Source organism: Nyctibius grandis, chromosome 17 (assembly GCF_013368605.1).
Source record: "Nyctibius grandis isolate bNycGra1 chromosome 17, bNycGra1.pri, whole genome shotgun sequence".
Taxonomy (NCBI): Eukaryota; Metazoa; Chordata; class Aves; order Nyctibiiformes; family Nyctibiidae; genus Nyctibius; species Nyctibius grandis.
Window position 1 is genome coordinate 10,986,594 of NC_090674.1, and position 19,043 is coordinate 11,005,636.

At 71.8% G+C, this 19,043-nt stretch overlaps 6 protein-coding genes across 9 annotated transcripts; 2 read left to right on the forward strand and 4 right to left on the reverse strand.

Moving 5' to 3' along the window:
- Positions 1 to 502: 502 nt before the first annotated feature.
- Positions 503 to 3,974, reverse strand: SLC39A1 (solute carrier family 39 member 1). Its single transcript, XM_068414760.1, has 4 exons — positions 3,868 to 3,974; positions 2,999 to 3,269; positions 2,194 to 2,324; positions 503 to 1,495 (listed from the first exon to the last, which is right to left on the reverse strand). The coding sequence occupies exons 2-4, from the start codon at positions 3,165 to 3,167 to the stop codon at positions 863 to 865; spliced, it is 933 nt and encodes a 310-aa protein (XP_068270861.1). The 5' UTR covers positions 3,168 to 3,269; positions 3,868 to 3,974; the 3' UTR covers positions 503 to 862.
- A 107-nt stretch (positions 3,975 to 4,081) lies between these two features.
- On the forward strand, positions 4,082 to 6,501 carry CREB3L4 (cAMP responsive element binding protein 3 like 4). Of its 4 annotated transcripts, none has more exons than XM_068414966.1 (9): positions 4,430 to 4,455; positions 4,595 to 4,761; positions 4,869 to 5,079; positions 5,197 to 5,282; positions 5,367 to 5,444; positions 5,522 to 5,628; positions 5,711 to 5,779; positions 5,861 to 6,096; positions 6,182 to 6,501. In XM_068414966.1, exons 2-9 carry the CDS (start codon positions 4,669 to 4,671, stop codon positions 6,409 to 6,411), a joined length of 1,110 nt encoding a protein of 369 aa, XP_068271067.1. In that variant the 5' UTR covers positions 4,430 to 4,455; positions 4,595 to 4,668; the 3' UTR covers positions 6,412 to 6,501. The 4 variants fall into 4 exon arrangements, with proteins under 4 accessions (XP_068271069.1, XP_068271067.1, XP_068271068.1 ...); XM_068414967.1 differs by lacking the exon at positions 4,430 to 4,455 and having other exon boundaries at positions 4,539 to 4,761; positions 5,861 to 5,936; positions 6,018 to 6,096; XM_068414965.1 differs by lacking the exon at positions 4,430 to 4,455 and having other exon boundaries at positions 4,539 to 4,761.
- A 188-nt stretch (positions 6,502 to 6,689) lies between these two features.
- On the reverse strand, positions 6,690 to 7,771 carry JTB (jumping translocation breakpoint). The gene is made up of 5 exons (XM_068414287.1): positions 7,616 to 7,771; positions 7,494 to 7,534; positions 7,313 to 7,398; positions 7,143 to 7,222; positions 6,690 to 7,017 (listed from the first exon to the last, which is right to left on the reverse strand). Exons 1-5 carry the CDS (start codon positions 7,705 to 7,707, stop codon positions 6,861 to 6,863), a joined length of 456 nt encoding a protein of 151 aa, XP_068270388.1. The 5' UTR covers positions 7,708 to 7,771; the 3' UTR covers positions 6,690 to 6,860.
- Positions 7,772 to 8,090: 319 nt separating this feature from the next.
- On the reverse strand, positions 8,091 to 11,188 carry RAB13 (RAB13, member RAS oncogene family). The gene is made up of 8 exons (XM_068414286.1): positions 10,986 to 11,188; positions 9,691 to 9,751; positions 9,549 to 9,609; positions 9,333 to 9,410; positions 9,150 to 9,239; positions 8,593 to 8,658; positions 8,412 to 8,462; positions 8,091 to 8,324 (listed from the first exon to the last, which is right to left on the reverse strand). Exons 1-8 carry the CDS (start codon positions 11,107 to 11,109, stop codon positions 8,247 to 8,249), a joined length of 609 nt encoding a protein of 202 aa, XP_068270387.1. The 5' UTR covers positions 11,110 to 11,188; the 3' UTR covers positions 8,091 to 8,246.
- Positions 11,189 to 11,412: 224 nt separating this feature from the next.
- RPS27 (ribosomal protein S27) lies at positions 11,413 to 12,511 on the forward strand. The gene is made up of 4 exons (XM_068414813.1): positions 11,413 to 11,469; positions 11,677 to 11,785; positions 11,894 to 12,004; positions 12,364 to 12,511. Exons 1-4 carry the CDS (start codon positions 11,464 to 11,466, stop codon positions 12,390 to 12,392), a joined length of 255 nt encoding a protein of 84 aa, XP_068270914.1. The 5' UTR covers positions 11,413 to 11,463; the 3' UTR covers positions 12,393 to 12,511.
- A 1,791-nt stretch (positions 12,512 to 14,302) lies between these two features.
- Positions 14,303 to 18,815, reverse strand: ECM1 (extracellular matrix protein 1). The gene is made up of 7 exons (XM_068415045.1): positions 18,128 to 18,815; positions 17,146 to 17,217; positions 16,380 to 16,681; positions 15,909 to 16,298; positions 15,084 to 15,304; positions 14,569 to 14,656; positions 14,303 to 14,487 (listed from the first exon to the last, which is right to left on the reverse strand). The coding sequence occupies exons 1-7, from the start codon at positions 18,177 to 18,179 to the stop codon at positions 14,314 to 14,316; spliced, it is 1,299 nt and encodes a 432-aa protein (XP_068271146.1). The 5' UTR covers positions 18,180 to 18,815; the 3' UTR covers positions 14,303 to 14,313.
- Between the last annotated feature and the right edge of the window lie 228 nt (positions 18,816 to 19,043).

Consider the following 19,043-nt stretch of genomic DNA (forward strand, 5'->3'; position numbering starts at 1 on the left):
GCCGGGCGCATCGTTGGGCCGCGGGGGGCCGGCGGACTACAGCTCCCGGCAGCCCCCGCGGCGCGCCCGCAGGGGCCGCCGGGAAATGGAGTCCTCGGCCTCCCCCCCCTGCGGAGCGAAGGGTGGAGAGGGCGGGGCCGACTGCAACTCCCGGCGTGCACCGCGCGGGCTCCCCGGGGAGGGGCGGGGCGGGGCGAGGAGGCCCCGGGGGCAGCGCAATGGGGGGGGGGGGCCGCGCTGCATGGGGGGGCCTCGGGGCGGGGGTCAGGGCAGGGGGGTTAATGCTACGTGGGGTTAGAGCTGGGGGGGGGTACAGCAGGGTCACCCCCCCCCCAATGGCTGGGGACAGAGCAGACCCCTCCCACCCCCCCAAAACCGGAGCGGCCTGAACCCCCTCCCCACCCATATAGGCCCTGGGGGGGGGCACTGTGACCCCCCCCAAACGCTGTTGCCCCCCCAGTATTGCCCCCCCCCCCCCCCAGCCCCAGGCAGAGGCAGCACCGGCAGGTCCAGTCCTTTATTTGCTTCATCCGACACCTCTCCCCATCGGGGGGGCCGGGGCTGTGCACCCCCGGGGCGCCCGCCCACGCTGTAAGGGCACTTGTGGGTGTGGGGGGGGACACGGATGCTCACCCGCCCCCCTCCGTCGTCCTGGGGTCCCGCGGAGGGGACAGCACCGTTCCCCTTGTGCAGATGGGGAAACTGAGGCACGGGGAGGGCCGGGGGGGGGGGTCCCCATAGGCAGCCCCCCCCCCCGGCGTGCGCAGGTGGGCCGGGGACAGCCCCGCTTTGGCACTTGCATGGAGGTGGGGGCGCGGAGGGGGACCCCCTTCCCCGGGGTCCTGTGTGGGGAGGGGCCGCCTCAGATCTTGATGAAGAGGATGGCGGTGACGAGGGCGAAGCCGGCGAGGAGCAGGATGACCTTGGGGACGCGATGCTGGGGGACGCCCAGCTCCTGGGGCAGGATCTCCAGGAAGGTGACGTAGAGGAAGGTGCCGGCAGCCAACCCCTCCAGCACCCCCCGGCAGAGCCTCTGCCGCGGCCCCGCGCCCGCCGCCACCGCCGTCCCCAACCCGACGCCCAAGGGCGACATCATGGCGAAGAGAGCCAGGGCGGTGGCGACGGCGGGCGGGCGCAGGCGGCCGCGCAGCAGCTTCAGCGCGAGGCTGAAGGCCACGGCGCACTTGTGGAGCAGCAGGGCCAGGCAAACGCGCAGCACGGCCCCCTCGGCCTCCTGCAGCCCCAGCGCCAGCCCCTCGAGCACGGCGTGCAGCGCCAGCGCCAGCACCAGCGCCCCGGCACGCACCGCCCCGCGCGCGCCCGCCGCCGCGGGGGGCTGCACCGGGGGGGTCTGGATGGTGCCCGTGGGGAGAAGCGCCCGCGTCTCCTCGGGGACGGACGGGGAGAGCTCCCGCTGCGCCAGCGCGACCTGCTCCAGCACCAGCACCAGGAAGAAGCCCATGGCCAGGATGAACTCGGGCAGGGGGAACTGCAGCTGGGGAGGGGACGGGGGGTCAGGGCCTGCCGGCACCCCCCGCTGCCTGCACCCAGCCCTGCCTGCACCCAGCCCTGCCTGCGCTCAGCCCCAGCGAAGGAATCCGGAGGCGGTGGCTGCCGGGAAGCCCCGGGCAGAGGGAGGATCTTTCCATGAGTCACAGTGGGACACGAGGGCCTCTCGGCTGGCCCAGCCCCACCGTCCCCTCCTGGCTGCTCCGCCGCCACCATCCCATCCCCACCACTCCAGCCCCACCATCCCATCCCCACTGTCCCCATCCCACCATCCCATCCCCACCGTCCCATCCCCACTGTCCCATCCCCACCGTCCCTGTCCCCACCATCCCATTCCTGCTGTCCCTCCACACACTGTCCCATTCTCATTGTCTTGTCCCCACTGTCCCCCTCCCCACAGTCCCATTCCCATCCCCTCCCTGCTGTCCCCATCCCCCTCCCCACCACCCAGTCCCCACCATCCCCTCCACACTGTCCCATCCCCACTGTCCCTGTCCCCACCACCCACTCCCCACCGTCCCCTCCCTGCTGTCCCAGCAGAGCTGATCCCCCCACATCCAGCCAGAGCTGCTGACCCCAATCCCGGGGACAAGGACATCAGCAAACCCCCGGGGCAGAGCCGAGGTCCCCGGGCAGGGTCCCCCGCGGGGGCAGGATGCGGGGGGGGGGGTCCCGGGCGCTCACCGTGACACGCAGCCCCTCCAGCGCCGCGCTGATGCTGGCCAGGTAGTCGGGCAGGAGGTCGAGCAGGCAGGTGCCCAGGAAGACGCCGCCGGCGAAGCAGCTCACCAGGCTGAGCGCCGGGCTGCGGGCGTCTGCGGCACGGGGGGGCTGAGACCCCCGCCGAGACCCCCACCACAGCCCCCCACCACAGCCCCCCACCCTGGGACCCGCCGGGACCTTCAGGGTCAGCCCTGCCCCAGGTGACAGCCCCCCAGTCCCCAACATGCCCCAGCCCCTCAGGACCCCTGGGACCCCCCCCAGACTCCCTGGGACCCCCCGGACACCCCCAGACCCTCCCAGACTCTCTGGGACCCCCCGGGCACCCTCAGCCCCCCTGGAACACCCAAACTCCCCAGGACCCCCTCCCACGGACTCCCTGGGACCCCCCGGATACTCCCAGACTCCCCAGGACCAGGAGACCCGGCCCCAATCCAGGAGACTCCCTGGATCTCGGAGACCCCCAGACTCCCCAGGACCCCCCCCCCCAGACTCCCTGGGATCCCCCGAACACCCTCAGGCCCCCCAGACCCTCCCAGACTCCCCAGGACCCCCCCAGGTTCCCCCTGGACCCCTCAGACTCCCCAGGACCCCCCAAACCCCTGGGACTTCCCCCCCCCCAGAATCCCCCAGACCCCTCAGACCCTCCGGGACTTCCTGAACCCCCAGGACCCCTCGAGCCCTCCCGGGATCCCCCAGACCCCTGACACCCCCACCCTCCCCGGACCCCCGGGATCCCCCGGGACCCCTGGGCCCCCCCGGGCCGTACCGGCGGAGCTGGGGGGCTGTCGGAAGCAGCAGAGCGGGGCGAGGCCGCAGCCGAGGGGCAGCAGCAGCAGCAGCACCAACGAACCCAACTTCGCCTCCAGGCCGGGCGGGGGCTGCGCCGCCATCCCGGGGCTCCAGGCCAGCTCCTCCGCCCCGGTTCCTGCCGCCATCCCGGGGGAGCTTCGGTAACGGGAGTTCAAAGCCAACGGCAGGGGAAAAACCGATTCGCTGCTACTTCGATTGCGCTTCGCATCCCCGGAGGCGAACGGGAGCTACGGCGGGACGGGACGGGACGGTCTGAGCGATCGGTGTCGCCTCCCGGTGTCCCGGTGACTCACTTCGCCCTCCCCGCCCCGGGGACCGGGATAAGGATAAGGATCAAGGACCGGAATCAGGATCAAGGACCGGGATCGGGGACCGGGATCGGGATCAGGATCAAGGACCGGGATCGGGGACCGGGATCAGGATCAAGGACCGGGATCGGGATCAAGGACCGGGATCGGGGACCGGGATCAGGATCGGGATCGGGGACCGGGATCAGGATCAAGGATCAGGATCAAGGACCGGGATCAGGATCAAGGATCGGGATCGGGATCAAGGACCGGGATCAGGGACCGGGGACCGGTATCAGGATCAAGGACGGGGATCGGGGACCGGGATCGGGGACCGGAATCAGGATCAAGGACCGGGATCGGGGACCGGGAACCGGGATCGGGGACCGGGATCAGGATCAAGGACCGGGATCACGATCAGGGACCGGAATCAGGATCAAGGACCAGGATCGGGGACCAGACTCCGTCCCGGTCCCGCTCCCGGTCCCCGTCCCGGTCCCAGGGTCCCCGTGTCCCCCCCCCCCCGCCCCGCACCCACCGCTCACGACATTGTCCCGGTGCCTCCTCGGTATCCCAGAGGGCGGAGCCAAAACGACGTGTCGCAGCCAATAGCGACGCGGAAAACCCCCATGACGGTTGAGTGACAAGCGCCGCAGCCAATAACAAACGAGTTAAAAAGAAACCACCCCGCGCAGCGCGTTGTCGCCGTCCCGTCCCCTCCCCCCCCCCCCCCCCGTTACCGGGAGGGCACCGGCTCGGAGTCACCGTCGGCTGTAACGAATCCCCACCCAGCCCACCGGGGGAGTCCTGGGTTCCCCCCGTGGAACCTGCTGCTCCCCGGTGCCACCGGGACACGGTACCGGGAACAGCCTCAAGCTCCTTACCGGGCTCTTCCCGGTAGCCCCGTGCCCTCCGCTGCCCCCCCCGTGCCCTCCGCTGCCTCTCCGGGTACTCCATGTTCCCCCCCGGGATGCCCCGTGGTCCCCCCCGGGGGCGGGGAGCCCGGCCCTTGTACCGGTCTCAGGCTTCGGGGGGCGGGACTTGGCGGGGCTCATCCAGGATCCCGGAGATCCTGGTGCGCAGCCCCGGGAGCGGGCGGAGGCGGCTGCACAACGGGGGAACCGAGGTGGGGGCCGGGGACACCCGGAGGAGCACCAGAAAGTGGGGGGGGGGGGGAGTGGGGGGGGTTCATCCCCGTTGCACCGGGGCACGGAGCTGGCAAAGGGTCCCACCGTCTGTCCCCCGGTGGGAGCTGACGGGAGCAGCACCCACGACACGCGGCCCCGGAGGGTCCCCCCGGGGGGAGCCGGCAGCCCCCGCTCACCCTCCAGCCCAGGCGATGGAACCGGAGCCCCCGGACGGGCCCTTCCCCGAGCCCCCCCGCCCCGGCTCCGAGCCGCCCTGCGAGGGCTGGCGGCCCCCCGAGGACGGCGTGAGTGGGGGCCACGGGGGGAGCGGGGCCGGGAGGAGCCCCCCGAGGGGCCCTGGGGGTGCCACGGGAGCCCCCCGTGTCCCCCACCAGCATCTCTGCGGCCGCAGGGGAGCGACGCCGAGGAGCTGCTGTGGCTGACGGTGAACCCCAACGTCGTCTGCGGCCTGGGTGGCCACCTCACCTCCCCGGGTGGCCACTGCTCCCAGGACACCGGCCCAGAGCCCCCCCAGCCTGACGAGCCCCCCACCGTCACCCTCTACGAGGTGGTCTGCGACCTCAGCACCCCCCTGCACGGCGGCGGCGGCCCCATGGCGCTGGGTCAGTGGGGGCTCAGCCCGGGGGCCGCATCCTGCGGGCGCGGGGCAGGGCGGGGAGCGGAGCCCCCCCCGGGGCAGGGGGGGACGGGCAGGACACGGCCCCCTCTCGCCCTTGCAGACGACTGGCTCTGCCCCGCGCTGCTCCCCACCTCCTGCATCACCAACGAGCTGCCCGCCGCCCCCCTGCCCGCCCACGGCGCCGCCGTGAGTCCCCGCAGCCCCCCCCGTGTCCCCCCCCCGCTGCCAGGCCCCCCCGGCCCGTCCCCACGCGTGTCCCCTCTCTCACAGCTGCGCCTGAGCGAGGAGGAGAAGCGGCTGCTGGCGCAGGAGGGGGTGACGCTGCCTGGCACCCTGCCCCTCACCCAGGTGCGTGGGGAAGGAGCCCGGGGTGGGCTGGGGGGCAGCGTGGGGCAGGGGTCACCCCTCCGCCTCCCCCGCCCCAGGCTGAGGAGAGGATCCTGAAGAAGGTGAGGAGAAAGATCCGGAACAAGCAGTCGGCCCAGGACAGCCGGCGGAGGAAGAAGGAGTACCTGGACCTGCTGGAGAGCAGGTGGGGGCCGGGGGCACCGCGAGGCGCCACGTCCCCGGCCACGCACCCCCCCCTCACCCGTGCCCACCTCTGCCCCGGGCAGGGCGGCCGCCTGCTCGGCCCAGAACCGGGAGCTGCGGGAGAGAGTCCAGGAGCTGGAGAAGCGCAACGGGTGAGCGCGGGACGGGGACGGGGAGGGGACGGGGCGCGGGGAGGGGACGGGCGCCCGCAGACCCCCCGTCCCGTCCCGCAGGTCCCTGCTGCGGCAGCTGCGGGCGCTGATCACGCCGACGTCCAACAAGGCGGCCCAGACCGGCACCTGCGTCCTGGTACGGCACACGCACCGCGGCGCCAACGCCGGCGTCCCCCGGCACCGCTCGGGGACACACGCTTCTGTCCCTCCCCGGCAGATCCTGCTCCTCTCCCTGGGACTCATCCTCTTCCCCAGCTACAGCCCCTTCCGCCGGGGCAGTGACAGACCCACCGGAGGTAACGGGAGCCCTGGGGGGGGGGGCCCGGGTGCAGCCCCCCCCCGCCCCAGCGCTGCCCACCCTGGTGCTCCCTGTTCCCACAGTGATTTCCAGAAACATCCTGACCCGGGAGGAGCTGCTGGGACCGGCTGGAGAAGCCCCGTTCCCCGCGCTGCGGGGGGAAGAGCCAGGACCGGCACCCGCAGACGGAGCCGAGCGGGGGCACGGGGACGGGAGGGCCCCCCCCGGCAGGGAGCTGGGCACCAACTCCTCAGGCTGGGCCCCCCCGGGGGATGCGGGGGCAGCGACACGGGGACACGGGGAAGAGATGTGACAGGCAGCGCTTTGGGGGGGGCAGCAGTGGGGGGACACCCAGCGTGGCCCGGGCAGGGGGTGCTGGGTGTGCCCCTCCCACCCCAGCAGCTCTGTGTGCCGTGAATAAACCCACACCGGGTTTCCAGCCCAACGTGTGTCAGAGGATTGGTGCTGAGCCCACAGCACCGCCGGGGGGGGGCTGTGGGGACGGGGACCCCCTCAGGGCTCCATGAGCAGAGCCAGCGGCACAGCCCTGCGTCGCTCCCACCCTCCCGGGGACAAACACCGGCACCGCTCTGGTGACAACGATGAGGGTTTATTACCCACCGCGCTCCCCGGGGCCCCCCGCACGGGCACGGCACCCCGACGGCATCCACGGGCAGCTCCCAGCAGGGCCCCGTGGTCACGGCGCGGGGCAGGGCCCCCCCAGGCACCCGTCCCTCCTCCCTCCGGGGCAGCCGGGCTCCGCTAAATGGACTCGATCTGCTTGCGGACCTTCTCCAGGGCCTTCCTGTCCAGCACGCGCTGGCGACACACCACCAGCACCGCGAAGACGGCGGCGACGCACATCATGGTGCCCACGAACCTCCAGAACACGTGCGCCTCCATCACTGCGGAGCGGCAGCTGCGCCCACGGCGAGGGTCAGGAGCCCCGGAGGGAAGCGCCTCAGCCCCAAAAATCCCACCTTGTCTCCCCCTACGACCTCCCCCGGGCTCCCCTGTCCCCCCCCACCCAGGGAGCGCACCCACCTCTTGAACTCGTCCCTCTTGGAGGTGGCACAGCTGATCTTCTCAATGAAGCCCGTGGGGCCGCACTCCGCTACCGTCTTCTGCAACGCAGAGGGGCCGGTTAGAGGCCGGGCTGGGGCAGGACGTGCCCCCCCGACCCCACCGGCTGAGGGGCCGAGCCCCACACTCACCGCCTGGAAGCTGGAGCAGCGGGCGCACTCCTGCGCCACCACGAAGTCCTCCACCCGCCAGCACGGGGTGGCCGCCGCCGGGCTCGCTGCGGGGAGAGCGCGGCCGCTGAGCCCGGGCCCAGCCGGGATCCCACCGGGCCCGGCCCCCCGCTGCCCGCGCCCAGCCCGGCCCCGCACTCACCCGAGCGTCTCTCGTCGCCCGCCGCCATCGCCGCCGCCGGCCTGTGGAGAGAGCAGAGAGGCCGTGAAGGCCGGGCCGGGCCAGGCCGGGCCGCCCTTCCCCTCCCCGGGCCGCCCGCTCACCGCAGCCCGCAGACCAGGGCGCCCAGGAGGGCGTAGAGGGCGCAGCAGCAGCGGCGGCGGCGACGCGGCCCGGCGGGGCCACGGGGCCCCATCGGCGCGGCGGAACTACCGGGCCGGGCCCTGCGACTCTGCCAGCGCCGCCATCTTGAGGCGCGGGGGCCGCTGGGAGAAGCGGGGCACGACGGGAAGGAAGGGCGGGGACAGCGGGAGGGCGGGGCCTGGGGCGGGGCTTCCGGCGGGGGCGGGGCTTGAGTGCTGCGTGAAGGGAGGGGCGTGGCTTCCGCCTAAGGGGGCGTGGTCTTGAGCGACGGGGCGTGGCCTCGCGTTAAAGGGGCGTGGCCTCGCGTTAAAGGGGCGTGGCCTCGCGTTAAAGGGGCGTGGCCTCGCACGGCCCCAGCGCGCCCCCCCCCCGCCGCCGTCCCCGGTTCCCCCCCGGTTCCCCCCCCCATCCCCAACACAGACACGGGACACGGGGCAAGGCACAAGCTGGGCTTTATGGCACGAGGTGTGAATGGGGGGGGGGGTCAGCCCTTGCCCCCCGCCCCCCCCGGGAGCCCCTCGGCTCACCCCCCCCCCCTCCCAGAGAGGCGCCCGCGCTGCCCCGGGGCAGGTGGGGGGGGCACCGGCGGCCCTACAGCAGGGAGCATTTGCCCCCCGCCTTCCGTGGGGGGCCGGGCTCCAGCAGGGCCCTGCTGCTGCTGCTGGGGGCCTGGAAGAGGGAGGGGAGGGGGTCAGGGGGGGGCCGGAGCAGGGCGGGGGGGGGGGTCCCTCGCCTGCCCCCCCCAGCCCCACTCACCGCTTTCCGGGAGGATTTCTGCAGGATGTCCCGTGCCAGTGTGCGGAAAGCCTGGGGAGGGGGGGATGGTAAGTGGGGGGGCAGCACCCAGGGACCCCCCCCGGGGATGGGGACCCCTCCCGTGATGCTCCCGTTGGGGGCACACAGCCCCCCCCCCCCGCATCTGGGGCCCCCCCCTCACCTCCTCCACGTTCACGCTGGACTTGGCGCTGGTCTCGAAGAAGCGGATCCCGTGCTCCTTCGCCAGCTGCGGGACAAGGGGACCCCCCCTTTGACCTGGGTGCCAGGGGAGGGCCCCCCCCCAGCCCCAGGGTGCCCCCCCCAGCCCCAGGGTGCTCCCCCCAGCCCCAGGGTATGTCACATCAGCCCTAGGGTGTCCCCCCTCCAGCCCCAGGGTGCTCCCCCCCAGCCCCAGGGTGCTCCCCCCAGCCCCAAGGTGCTCCCCCTCAGCCCCAGGGTGCCCCCCCAGCCCCAGGGTATGTCACATCAGCCCTAGGGTGTCCCCCCCCCAGCCCCAGGGTGCTCCCCCCCAGCCCCAGGGTGCTCCCCCCAGCCCCAGGGTATGTCACATCAGCCCTAGGGTGTCCCCCCTCCAGCCCCAGGGTGCTCCCCCCCAGCCCCAGGGTGCTCCCCCCAGCCCCAAGGTGCTCCCCCTCAGCCCCAGGGTGCCCCCCCAGCCCCAGGGTGCCCCCCCAGCCCCAGGGTAGCCCCCCCCAGCCCCAGGGTGCCCCCCCTTACCTTCTCAGCCTCGTCCCGCTGCACTTTGCGTTTGCCCTCCATGTCGCACTTGTTGCCGATGAGGAGACGTTCGACCCCGGCAGAGGCGTTCTGCAGGCAGGAGAGGACGGGCAGGACCCCCCCCAGGACCCCCCCTTGTCCCCAACCCCCCCCCCGTGTCCCCAGCCCCCCCCCCACACCCACCTCCTTGATGCTTTTCATCCAGTTTTGGATATTCTCGAAGGATTTCGCATCGGTGATGTCGTACACCAGGATGATGCCCTGCCGGGACGGCGCAGTCAGGGGGGGCAGGGACCCTCCGCCCCGGCTTCGGGGGGTGTCTCGTCCCCAGGTGGGCACGGTGCCCCCCCCCAGAGTTGCCCCAGCCCTTTTGGGGGGCACCGGCCCCCCTCGCCGTACCACGGCTCCGCGGTAGTAGGCTGTGGTGATGGTTTTGAAGCGCTCTTGTCCCGCCGTGTCCCTACGAGAGAGGGAGAACGGGGGGGTGAGGGCGGCTTGGTGGGAAGTGGGGGGGTCCCCAATTCCACCCCCCCCCACTCACCAGACCTGCAGCTTGATCTTCTTCCCATCAATATCCACCGTGCGGATTTTGAAGTCGATCCCTGCGAAGGAAGGAGAGAGACGGGGCCGGTGACACCGGGGCTGCGCCGGGAGGGGATGCCATAAACAGCTCCGCTCCCAGTCCCAGCCTCCAGATTCCCAGTAACCATCTGGCATCGCTGGAAAAGAGGGAAGGGGGGGGGCAAAGTCCCAGTCAGCGGGTGGGACAGGGTCACCAGCGTCCCCGAGCCCGCCGGACGCGGCATTCCTGCGGGATGGCATCACCCCGCGCGCCGTGCGAGGGGAAAAGGGGCGGCCGGAGCTGCCGGACCCCCCCATCGGGTCAACCAGCCCCAAAGGCTGGCAGATGCCCCCCCAAAACCCCCCCAGCCCTGCACCACCCCCCTGCTCGGCCCCGTCTCAGGACACTCCGTTTCAGGGGCTGAAGCGGATGAGGAGGAGGAGGAGGAGGAAGGGCTGGAGCAGCTGGAGGCTGGAGCCCCAGGGCGGGGGGGGTGATGGTGGGGCACAGGCTGGACCCGGGCCCAGCCGGCAGCCAGTGTGTCCGTGCCAGAGTTTATGGCACGGGCTGTGCCGGGGCGGCTGCTCCAGGCTCAGGAAATGGCCTGACCAGCGCGTTGGGAAGTTGGAGGAGGAGGAGGAGGACGGCGGGTGCCGGGTCCCGGCTCGGTAGCGGCTGCCGGGCAGGACTGATGTGGAGCCGCGGCTGGCACTGCTGCACCACCCCGGCTTCTTTCGTGATGAGGCCCCTGTGAACGGCTCAGAGCCCCCGTCCACCGGCCAGGACGAGGCACAGAGCTTCCGTGCGGTGCAGCCGTGTCCCGGTGGCATCCTCATCCTCCCGCCGTCCTACCGGTGCCGGGGTGCGGGCAGGAGGCAGGCGGGGGGGGACGGGGAAGGGCTGTGGGCGATGAGAGCCAAGCGAGTCGCCCCAGCCCTCGTCCGGCCACCCTGGGGACCCGGGGGGGAGCAGAGGGGAGGGGAGGCCCCGCTCCTGGGGCCAGGGGTGCCAGGGCGTCCCGGGTGGGGGGTCCTGGGTGGGGGATCCCGGTAAGGCCTGGGTGGGGAGTCCCGGGGGGTCCCGGTAAGGCCAGGGTGGCGGGTCCCAGGGGTGCCCAGGTGGGGGGTCCGGGGGGTCCCGGTAAGGCCCAGGTGGGGGGTCCCAGGGGGTCCCGGTAAGGCCCGGGTGGGGGGTCCCAGTAAGGCCTGGGTGGGGGGTCCTGGGGGGTCCCGGTAAGGCCCGGGTGGGGGGTCCCGGGGGTGCCACTCACGCACCGATGGTGGAGATGTAGGTGCTGGTGAAGTTGTCCTCGGCGAAGCGGATGACGAGGCAGGTCTTGCCCACGCCGCTGTCCCCGATCAGCAGCAGCTTGTAGAGGTGGTCGTAGGCCTTGGCCATGGCCCCCGCCCGCCGCCGCCACCGGGACCCGGCCCGGCCCCGGCCCCGGCCCCGCACCGCCCCCGCGGGCGGGGACTCGCCCTCAGGCCTGCCCCGCCGCCATGACGTCACCCTCCCCTTGACGTCACCGCAGGGATCAGCCGACGTCACGGCTCCCGTGCCTCCCCCCCTCCCCGGTTGCCCCTCCCAAGATGGCGGCCACCAGTGACCCTCCCAAGATGGCGGCGACAGCACGACCTTCCCAAGATGGCGCCGCCCTCACTCACTTCCGCCCGTGCGGGAAACCCCGTGCCGGATGTGCCGGGTCCCACTTCCGGTCCAGGCCTTTTCGCTCGCCGCCACCTCCACGCCGCCATGCCCGTGAGTGCGGCCCCGGCGCCGTCCCCGTCCTCACCGCCCCCACCCGCGCCCGGGCGGCCCCGGGAGGGAGGGAAGAGGGTGGCGGGTGGCGGGGAGGGCGTAGGGGCGCGGGGTGGGCCGCGCCCGCCGTCATCTCCACAGCGAGGGGCTTCCCCCCCCCCCCCCAAGATGGCGGCGGGCGGGCGGTAACCGGCGCTGTCCCCGCAGCTGGCCAAGGACTTGCTGCACCCTTCCCCGGAGGAGGAGAAGAGGAAGCACAAGAAGAAGCGGCTGGTGCAAAGCCCTAATTCCTACTTCATGGATGTCAAATGCCCGGGTAGGGGCGGGTTGGGGCGGGGGGGGAGAGGGCAGGCCGCGGGGTGAGGGGATCCCGCTGTCCCCTTCTGCCTCCCCCCCTCAGAGCTTTTCCCCTTCCCCCGCGCAGGTTGTTACAAGATCACGACGGTTTTTAGCCACGCTCAGACCGTCGTTTTGTGCGTGGGTTGTTCGACCGTGCTGTGCCAGCCCACGGGCGGCAAGGCGAGGCTGACAGAGGGTGAGTAGCTGAGCCAGGGGAGGGGGTGGCCTGGTCCCTGTCCCCCCCCCTCCTCCTTGGGGAGCTCAAAGTGGCTTGTGGAGACTTAAATTTTCCGAGCTGGGAGATTATAAAAGCTGCTGGGCACTGGGAGGGTGTTTTATACTTTAAAATCAACTTAAACGCTGGATTTGGGCCAGGGAAATGTATGTTTATGCTTTAAAATCAACTTAAACGCTGGATTTGAGCCAGGGAAATGTATCTTTATGCTTTAAAATCAACTTAAACGCTGGATTTAGGTCAGGGAAATGTGTCCCCGAAGGGATTTAAACCGTTTCCAATCGCTTTTACGTGGGTTTATTTATTTTTTCTCCCTTTAGGCTGCTCCTTCAGGCGAAAGCAGCATTAAACGAAGGGGAACGGGGGATGGATGGGAGCTGGGGCTGACCCCAAAAATGTGATTTTCAGCCTGGCCCTGGAGCTCCAACCGTGTCGCTGTCAATAAATTTTGGATAAAATATGTAAAAATGATGTAAAAGTGGTGCCAAGAGGCAACAGCAGACGATTTCCTTTCGCCCCGGCCCCTTTTTCGCTCCATACGGAGCCAACGGCTCCGTATGGAGCGAAAAAGGGGCCGGGGCGAAAGGAAATCGTCCCCTTGGTGGTGATGTCCCCCCCCTCCGTTGTCCCTAAATGTTAATTATGGGATAAATTGTGTTTTATAGGATTGGAGGAGGGGGAGGAGCTTGTGCTGGGAGCAGGGTGGGGGGTGCAGCCCTTGGGTGGGCTTGGTGGCCTCCGTGGGCCTGGGGACACGCTGGGGGGGGGATATGGGGACATCTTGGGGTATGGGGACACTGGGGGGGATACAGGGACACCCCAAGGGAGGCATGGGGACACTGTAGGGGATGGGGGGACATGGGGACACTGGAGGGGGGGATATAGGGACAGCCCAGGGGAGGCATGGGGATGCTGTAGGGGATGGGGGGACATGGGGACATCCCAGGGAGGGCATGGGGACACCGTGGGGGATGTAGGGACACCCTGGAGAGGACATGGGGACACTGGGGGGGGATATAGGGACAGCCCAGGGGAGGCATGGGGACGCTGTAGGGGATGGGGGGACATGGGGACATCCCAGGGAGGGCATGGGGACACCATGGGGGATGTAGGGACACCCTGGAGAGGGCGTGGGGACACTGGGGGGGGGGGGGGGGTATAGGGACACCGCAGGGGAGGCAGGGGGATGCTGTAGGGGATGGGGGGACATGGGGACACTGGGGGGGATGTAGGGACACCCTGGAGAGGGCATGGGGACACTGGGGGGGGATATAGGGACAGCCCAGGGGAGGCAGGGGGACACTGTAGGGGATGGGGGGACATGGGGACATGCCAGGTGGGGCATTGGGACACTGTGGGGGATGTAGGGACATGGGGGGACACTGCGGGGGGGCTTGGGGACACTGTGGGGAATGAAGGGACATGGGGGGGACATAGGGACAACCTGGAGAGGGCATGGGGGGACACCATGGGGGGTGTAGGGATATGGGGGGGGGCATGGGGATGCCCCAAGGGGAGCATGGGGACACTGGGGGGGATATAGGGCCATGGGGACATTGTGGGGGATGGGGGGATATGGGGGGGGGCACAGAGACACTAGGGGGGATATGGGGACACCCCAGGGGGGACCATGGGGGACACCGTAGGGGATGTGGGGACATGGGGTCACCCAGGTGGGGGGCGTGGGTACACCATGGGGAATATAGGGACATGGGGACAGATGGCAACACCCTGGGGGGGGGGTGGCATGAGGACACTGCGGGGGGATGTGGAGACATGGGGACACCTGGGGTGGGGCATGGGGACACTGGGGGGGATGTAGGGACATGGCAGTGTGGGGGACAGGGGTGACAGTGTCACTGTGGGGGTGTGAGACTGGAGGGGACACGGGGTGGGCACAGGGGGACAGGGGGGGCACAGGGGGACACAGGGTGGACACAGGGACACCGGGGGGGGGCAGAGGGTGACGTGTGCCCGCTCGCCCCGCCCTGGCCACCTGTGTCCCCTGCCTGGCCCTGCGGTGACCGCGGCGCGCCCCGCTCTGCAAACACGGTGTCACACCCCGGCCCCGACACACCCCGACACCGCAAACACCCCGACACGCCCTGGGGGGGCCCCGGGGGGGGGGTCAGTGGGGACACTGGGGTCAGGGGGGACACTGGGGACCCCCCCCACGCTGTGGGGACACTGACACACGTGGGGGATCACACTGAGGCACTCGGCGGTGACACCACAGGACCTTTATTGCCCCCCGGGGGGGGGGGTGGGGGTCACTCGTCGTAGCCGGGGGGCGGGGGGGGCACGGCGGCCCCCAGCGTCACCCGCCCCAGGTACGCGGTGTCGAAGCAGTGGCGCCGCTCGGGCTCCTCCCACGCGCAGCAGCCCTGGGGGTCGCGCCAGGCGTCCCGGGGGGTGGCACAGAGGGTGGCGATGCCCTGGGACAGCTGTGGGGGACAAGGGGGGGGGTCAGGGTGGCTGGGGGGGGTCACCCAGAGACCCCCCCCCCCCCACACACACACACTCACCTGCTCGTGGGCGCAGGCGCTTCGCTCCTTGGGGGGCAGCGGGCAGCACGCGGCCGTCACGGCCCCCAGCAGCTCTGGCACCGGGCGCCTGCGGGGCACAAGGGGGGGTTGGACACCTGGGTCCCCTCTAAGATGGGGGGTCAGGGATAGGGTGGGGGGTCCTGGGGGTCTGGGGGGGCCCAGATGTCTGGGTCCCCTCTGGGATGGGGGGGACTGGGGATAAGGTGGGGGTCCCCCCCTTCCTGATTGGGGGGGGGGGGGGTGTCATGGGGAGGGGAGGAGCCCAGATACCTGGGTCCCCTCTGAGATGGGGGGGACTGGGGGGGTCCCAGACACCTGGGTCCCCTCTGAGATGGGGGTCCCAGGGGACTGGGGGGGGTCCCAGGGGACTGGGGGGGGTCCTGGGGGACTGGGGGGGCTCAGATGTCTGGGTCCCCTCTGAGATAGGGGGTCATAGGGATGGGGGGGGTCCCAGGGACGGGATGGGGGTGTCTGGGGAGGGGGGGGGCACCCACCTCTTGGTGAGCAGGCGGGTGGGCGCGCAGAGGGTGCGGAGCAGCGCGGGGCCGGGCCGGGCCAGGCTGACGTTGTGCAGCTCCCGGTCGTAGGCAGGGTGGGGGGCGGCGGCGGCGAAGCAGCGGGTGCGGGCGCGGCCCCCCCCGCCCTGGCAGCACCGGTGCTGCCCCGTCTTCACCGCAGCCTCCTCCCGGCAGAACCGCGCCAGCCCCTTCTGCCACTGCGGGGGGGAACCAGGGGGGTCAGCCTGGGTAACCCCCCCTGGGCACCTGGGTACCTCCCTGGGCACCTGGGACCCTCCCTGGGTACCTGGGTCCCTCCCAAACACTGGGGTCCCCTCCACAGACACCTGGGTCCCTCCTGGACACCTGGGACCCTCTTTGCCACCTGGGTCCCCCCCCCCCCCAGGCCCCTCCCCAACACTGGGGTCCCCTCCACAGACACTTGGGACCCTCTGTCACCTGGGTCCCCTTCCCAAATGTCTGGGTCCCTTCCCTGGATGCCTGGGACCCTCTTTGTCACCTGGGTCCCCCCCCAGGCCCCTCCCCAACACTGGGGTCCCCTCCCCAGACACCTGGGACCCTCTTTGTCACCTGGGTGCCCCCCCCGGGTACCTGGGTCCCTCCCAAACGCTTGGGTCCCCTCCCTGAACACTTGGGTCCCTTCCCTGGACACTTGGGACCCTCTTTGCCACCCAGGTCCCTCCTGGACACTGGGGTCCCCCCAGCCCTGAGGTGTCTGGGTCCCTCCCAAACACCTGGGTCCCCTCCCTGGCCACCCAGGTCCCCCCCTCAGCCCCCCCCCGTGTCCCCCCCGTCACTCACGGCGTCGCGGGCGCACTCCAGGCCCCCGTCGCGGCAGCAGCGGCCGTAGTCGCGCTCGAGGCGCAGGCGGAGGCGGACGCGGGGCCCGGAGGGGCCGTCGGGGCCGGGGGGGCCGGGCCGCAGCCCCCGTAAGCCGCAGATGTTGCCCATGTTGGCGGCCGTGGGCTCGCCGGGGGGGAAGGGCGGCTCGCTGGGGGGGAAGGGTGGCTCGCCGGCGGGCTCCCAGGCGGCGACGGTGGCCTCCGTGGCGGCGATGGCCTCGGCGATGGCGGCGTCGGGGCCCTGGGCGAAGCAGCGGCGCCGCGCCGCGCCGTGCCGCCGGCAGCAGTGGAAGTGCCGCGTCTTCACCCCGAACTCGTCGGCGCAGAAACCGTCCAGCACGTCCGTCCACTGCGGGACACCGGGGTCAGACCCACCGCGGTGTCATCCCCCCCCCCCCCGCCCCGGTGTCACCCCCCACCAGGGACTCACGGCGCGGCGGGCGCAGGGCAGCGGCGCGTGGTGGCGGCAGCAGGCGTCGAGGCGCGGGCGGAGGGCGTCGAGCGCGGCCGCCTGGCGCCGCAGGTGGGCGAAGGCGGAGGGGGGCAGCGGGGGGGGGGCGGGGGGGCGCGGGGGGGGCTGGCGGCAGTGGCGGGTGACAGCGGCGGCCACGGGCCAGGCCGGGGGGAAACCGTCCAGGGCGCTGGCCCAGGGCGGGGGCGGGTGGCGGGTGGCGTCCGCCCCCCCCGCCAGGATGTGGGGGGGCAGCGGGGGGTCCAGCTCCTCCTGCAGCACTGGAAGGGGGGGGGGACACACATCGGGGGGGTGTCCCCACTGCCCTGTCCCCAGGTGGCACTTGTCCCTCTGTCCCCCCATCCCCATTTGCTCCCCGTGTCCCCCCACCCCGCGCTGTCCCCATGTTCTCTATGTCACCCCCACCCCATGTCCCCCCCCATCCATGTCCCCATGCCCCCCCCGTCCCCACCCCTGGCTGTCCCCATGTCCCCATCCCTGGGTGTCTCCCAGTGTCCCCCCATCCATGTCCCCAGAGCCCCCCCCCCTCCATCCCCAACACCCCCCGTCACCATGTCCCACCCCCATCCATGTCCCCACCCCTGGGCGTCCCCCTGTCCCCAACCCTGGCTGTTCCCATGTCCCCCCATCCCAAGGTGTCCCCCTCGTGTCCCCCCCATCCCAAGGTGTCCCCCCCCCATCCCGAGGTGTCCCCCCACCGTGTCCCCCCCTGTCCCCCTCTCACGCTGCTGGGTGTGCAGGTGCCCCAGGACCAGGCTCTCCTGTGCCACGCGCTGCTGTCGCTCCGCTGCCACCACTGTCACCACGGGGAGAGCAAACAGAGGGGGGGGGGTCAACAGGGGCACCCCCCCACCCATCCCCTGACCCGGGGGGGACAAGTGGGGACCCCCCTGATCTGAGGGGTTTGGAGGTCCACAATGGGGAGGGGACGCAGGTGTCCCGGGAGGGGACGCAGACGCGTGGGCAGGGACGCGGCATCCGGGGAGGGGACCCGAATGCGTGGGCAGGGACGCAGGTGGCCAGGGAGGGGACACAGGTGTCTGGGGGGGGGGGGGGGGCAGATGTTTGGGGGGGGACATCCAGGTGTTGGAGGGGGACAGAGGCATTTGGGGGGAGACCCAGGTGTCCGAGTTGGGACCCAGGTGTCTGGGGAGGGGACAGAGGTGTTGGGGAAGGGGACACGGGTGGTTTGGGGGGGACCGAGGCATTTTGGGGGGACCCGGGTGTCCAGGGAGGGGACACGGGTGTTGGGGGGGGACCCAAGTGTCAAGGAGGGGACTGGGAGGGGACAGAGGTGTTGGGGAAAGGGACCCGGGTGTTGGAGGGGGGGCTGAGGCATTTTGGGGGGGACCCAGGTGTCAAGGAGGGGACTAGGAGGGGACTAGGAGGGGACACAGGTGTCTGGTGGACACCCAGGCGTTTTGGGGGGACACCCAGGTGTCGGGGGGGGGACCCAGGTGACCAGGGAGGGGACAGAGGTGTTTGGGGAGGGGGCCCAGGTGTTGGGGGGGGGACTGAGGCATGTGGGGGGGGGGACTCAAGACATACAGGGAGGGGACCCAGGTGGCCCAGTTGGGACCGAGGTGTTTGGGGGGGACCCAGGTGTCAGAGTTGGGACTCAGGTGACCAGGGAGGGGACCCAGGTGTCGGGGGGGGACCCAGGTGTCGGGGGGGGGGGTCCCGTCTGTCGGGGCCCCGGGACTCACCGGCAGCTCCAAGGAGGAGGAGGAGGCAGCGGCGAAGGCCGCGGGCAGCCATGGCGTCGGGGCTGTGGGGCCGCCGCCGGCTCCGCCGCCTTATGAAGGGCCGGGGCGGGCGCGGGGCCGCATCCTGCGGGGCTGAGTCACGGGCCTGACGTCGCGGCGGGGCCGGGGGGGGTGACCCGGGGGGGGCTGCGGGTGCCGGGCCCCATCCCGCACCCCCAAACGGGGCCACGGGCCCCCCCCGACCCCAACCACGCCGTGGGGTCGGGGACAGCGCGGGGGTCCTGTCCCCACCCTGGTGGCCCTGGGTGTCCCCCCCTGGGTGGCCCTAGACCCCCCCCCGGTGGCCCCGGGCCCCCCCACGTCACCGCAGGGGGAAGCGGCCAGATTTTTGCGGTTTTTGCCCCGTTTTGGGGCCTGCCCCACCCGCTGAGTCACCCCCAGCGCGGGCAGAGCCAGAGGGGGGACGGGGGGGGGGCACCCATGGGGGACCTCCCCAGGGAGGGGGGGGGGCCTCAGCTCGCGTCCCCCTCCCCACCCTGGGGTCCCCCCCGTGGGGCAGCGGTGGCAGGAGGGGGGTCACGGCCTTGGTCACCTCCCGTCACCCCAGGCCATGGGGGGGGGGTCCTGGGGGGGGTCCCTGCACCCTGCCCGGTGCTGAGCCCACGGTTTGGGCAGGTGCCCGGGGAAGGGGGGGGGTAACAGCCCCGTCACCCCCCCCTTGTCCCCCCCACCCCGTGATTGCCCAACGCCTGCGGCGACGTGACCGGGTTTGCGCAACACCCACCCCCCCCCCAACCCCCACCCATGGGGGGGGGGCACCCAGGGGGGTTTTGGGGGGGAAATCCCAGGCGGGAAGGACATGGGTGGGGGGGACACACACACCCCAAGTGTCTGGGGGGGGCACCCAGGTGTTGGG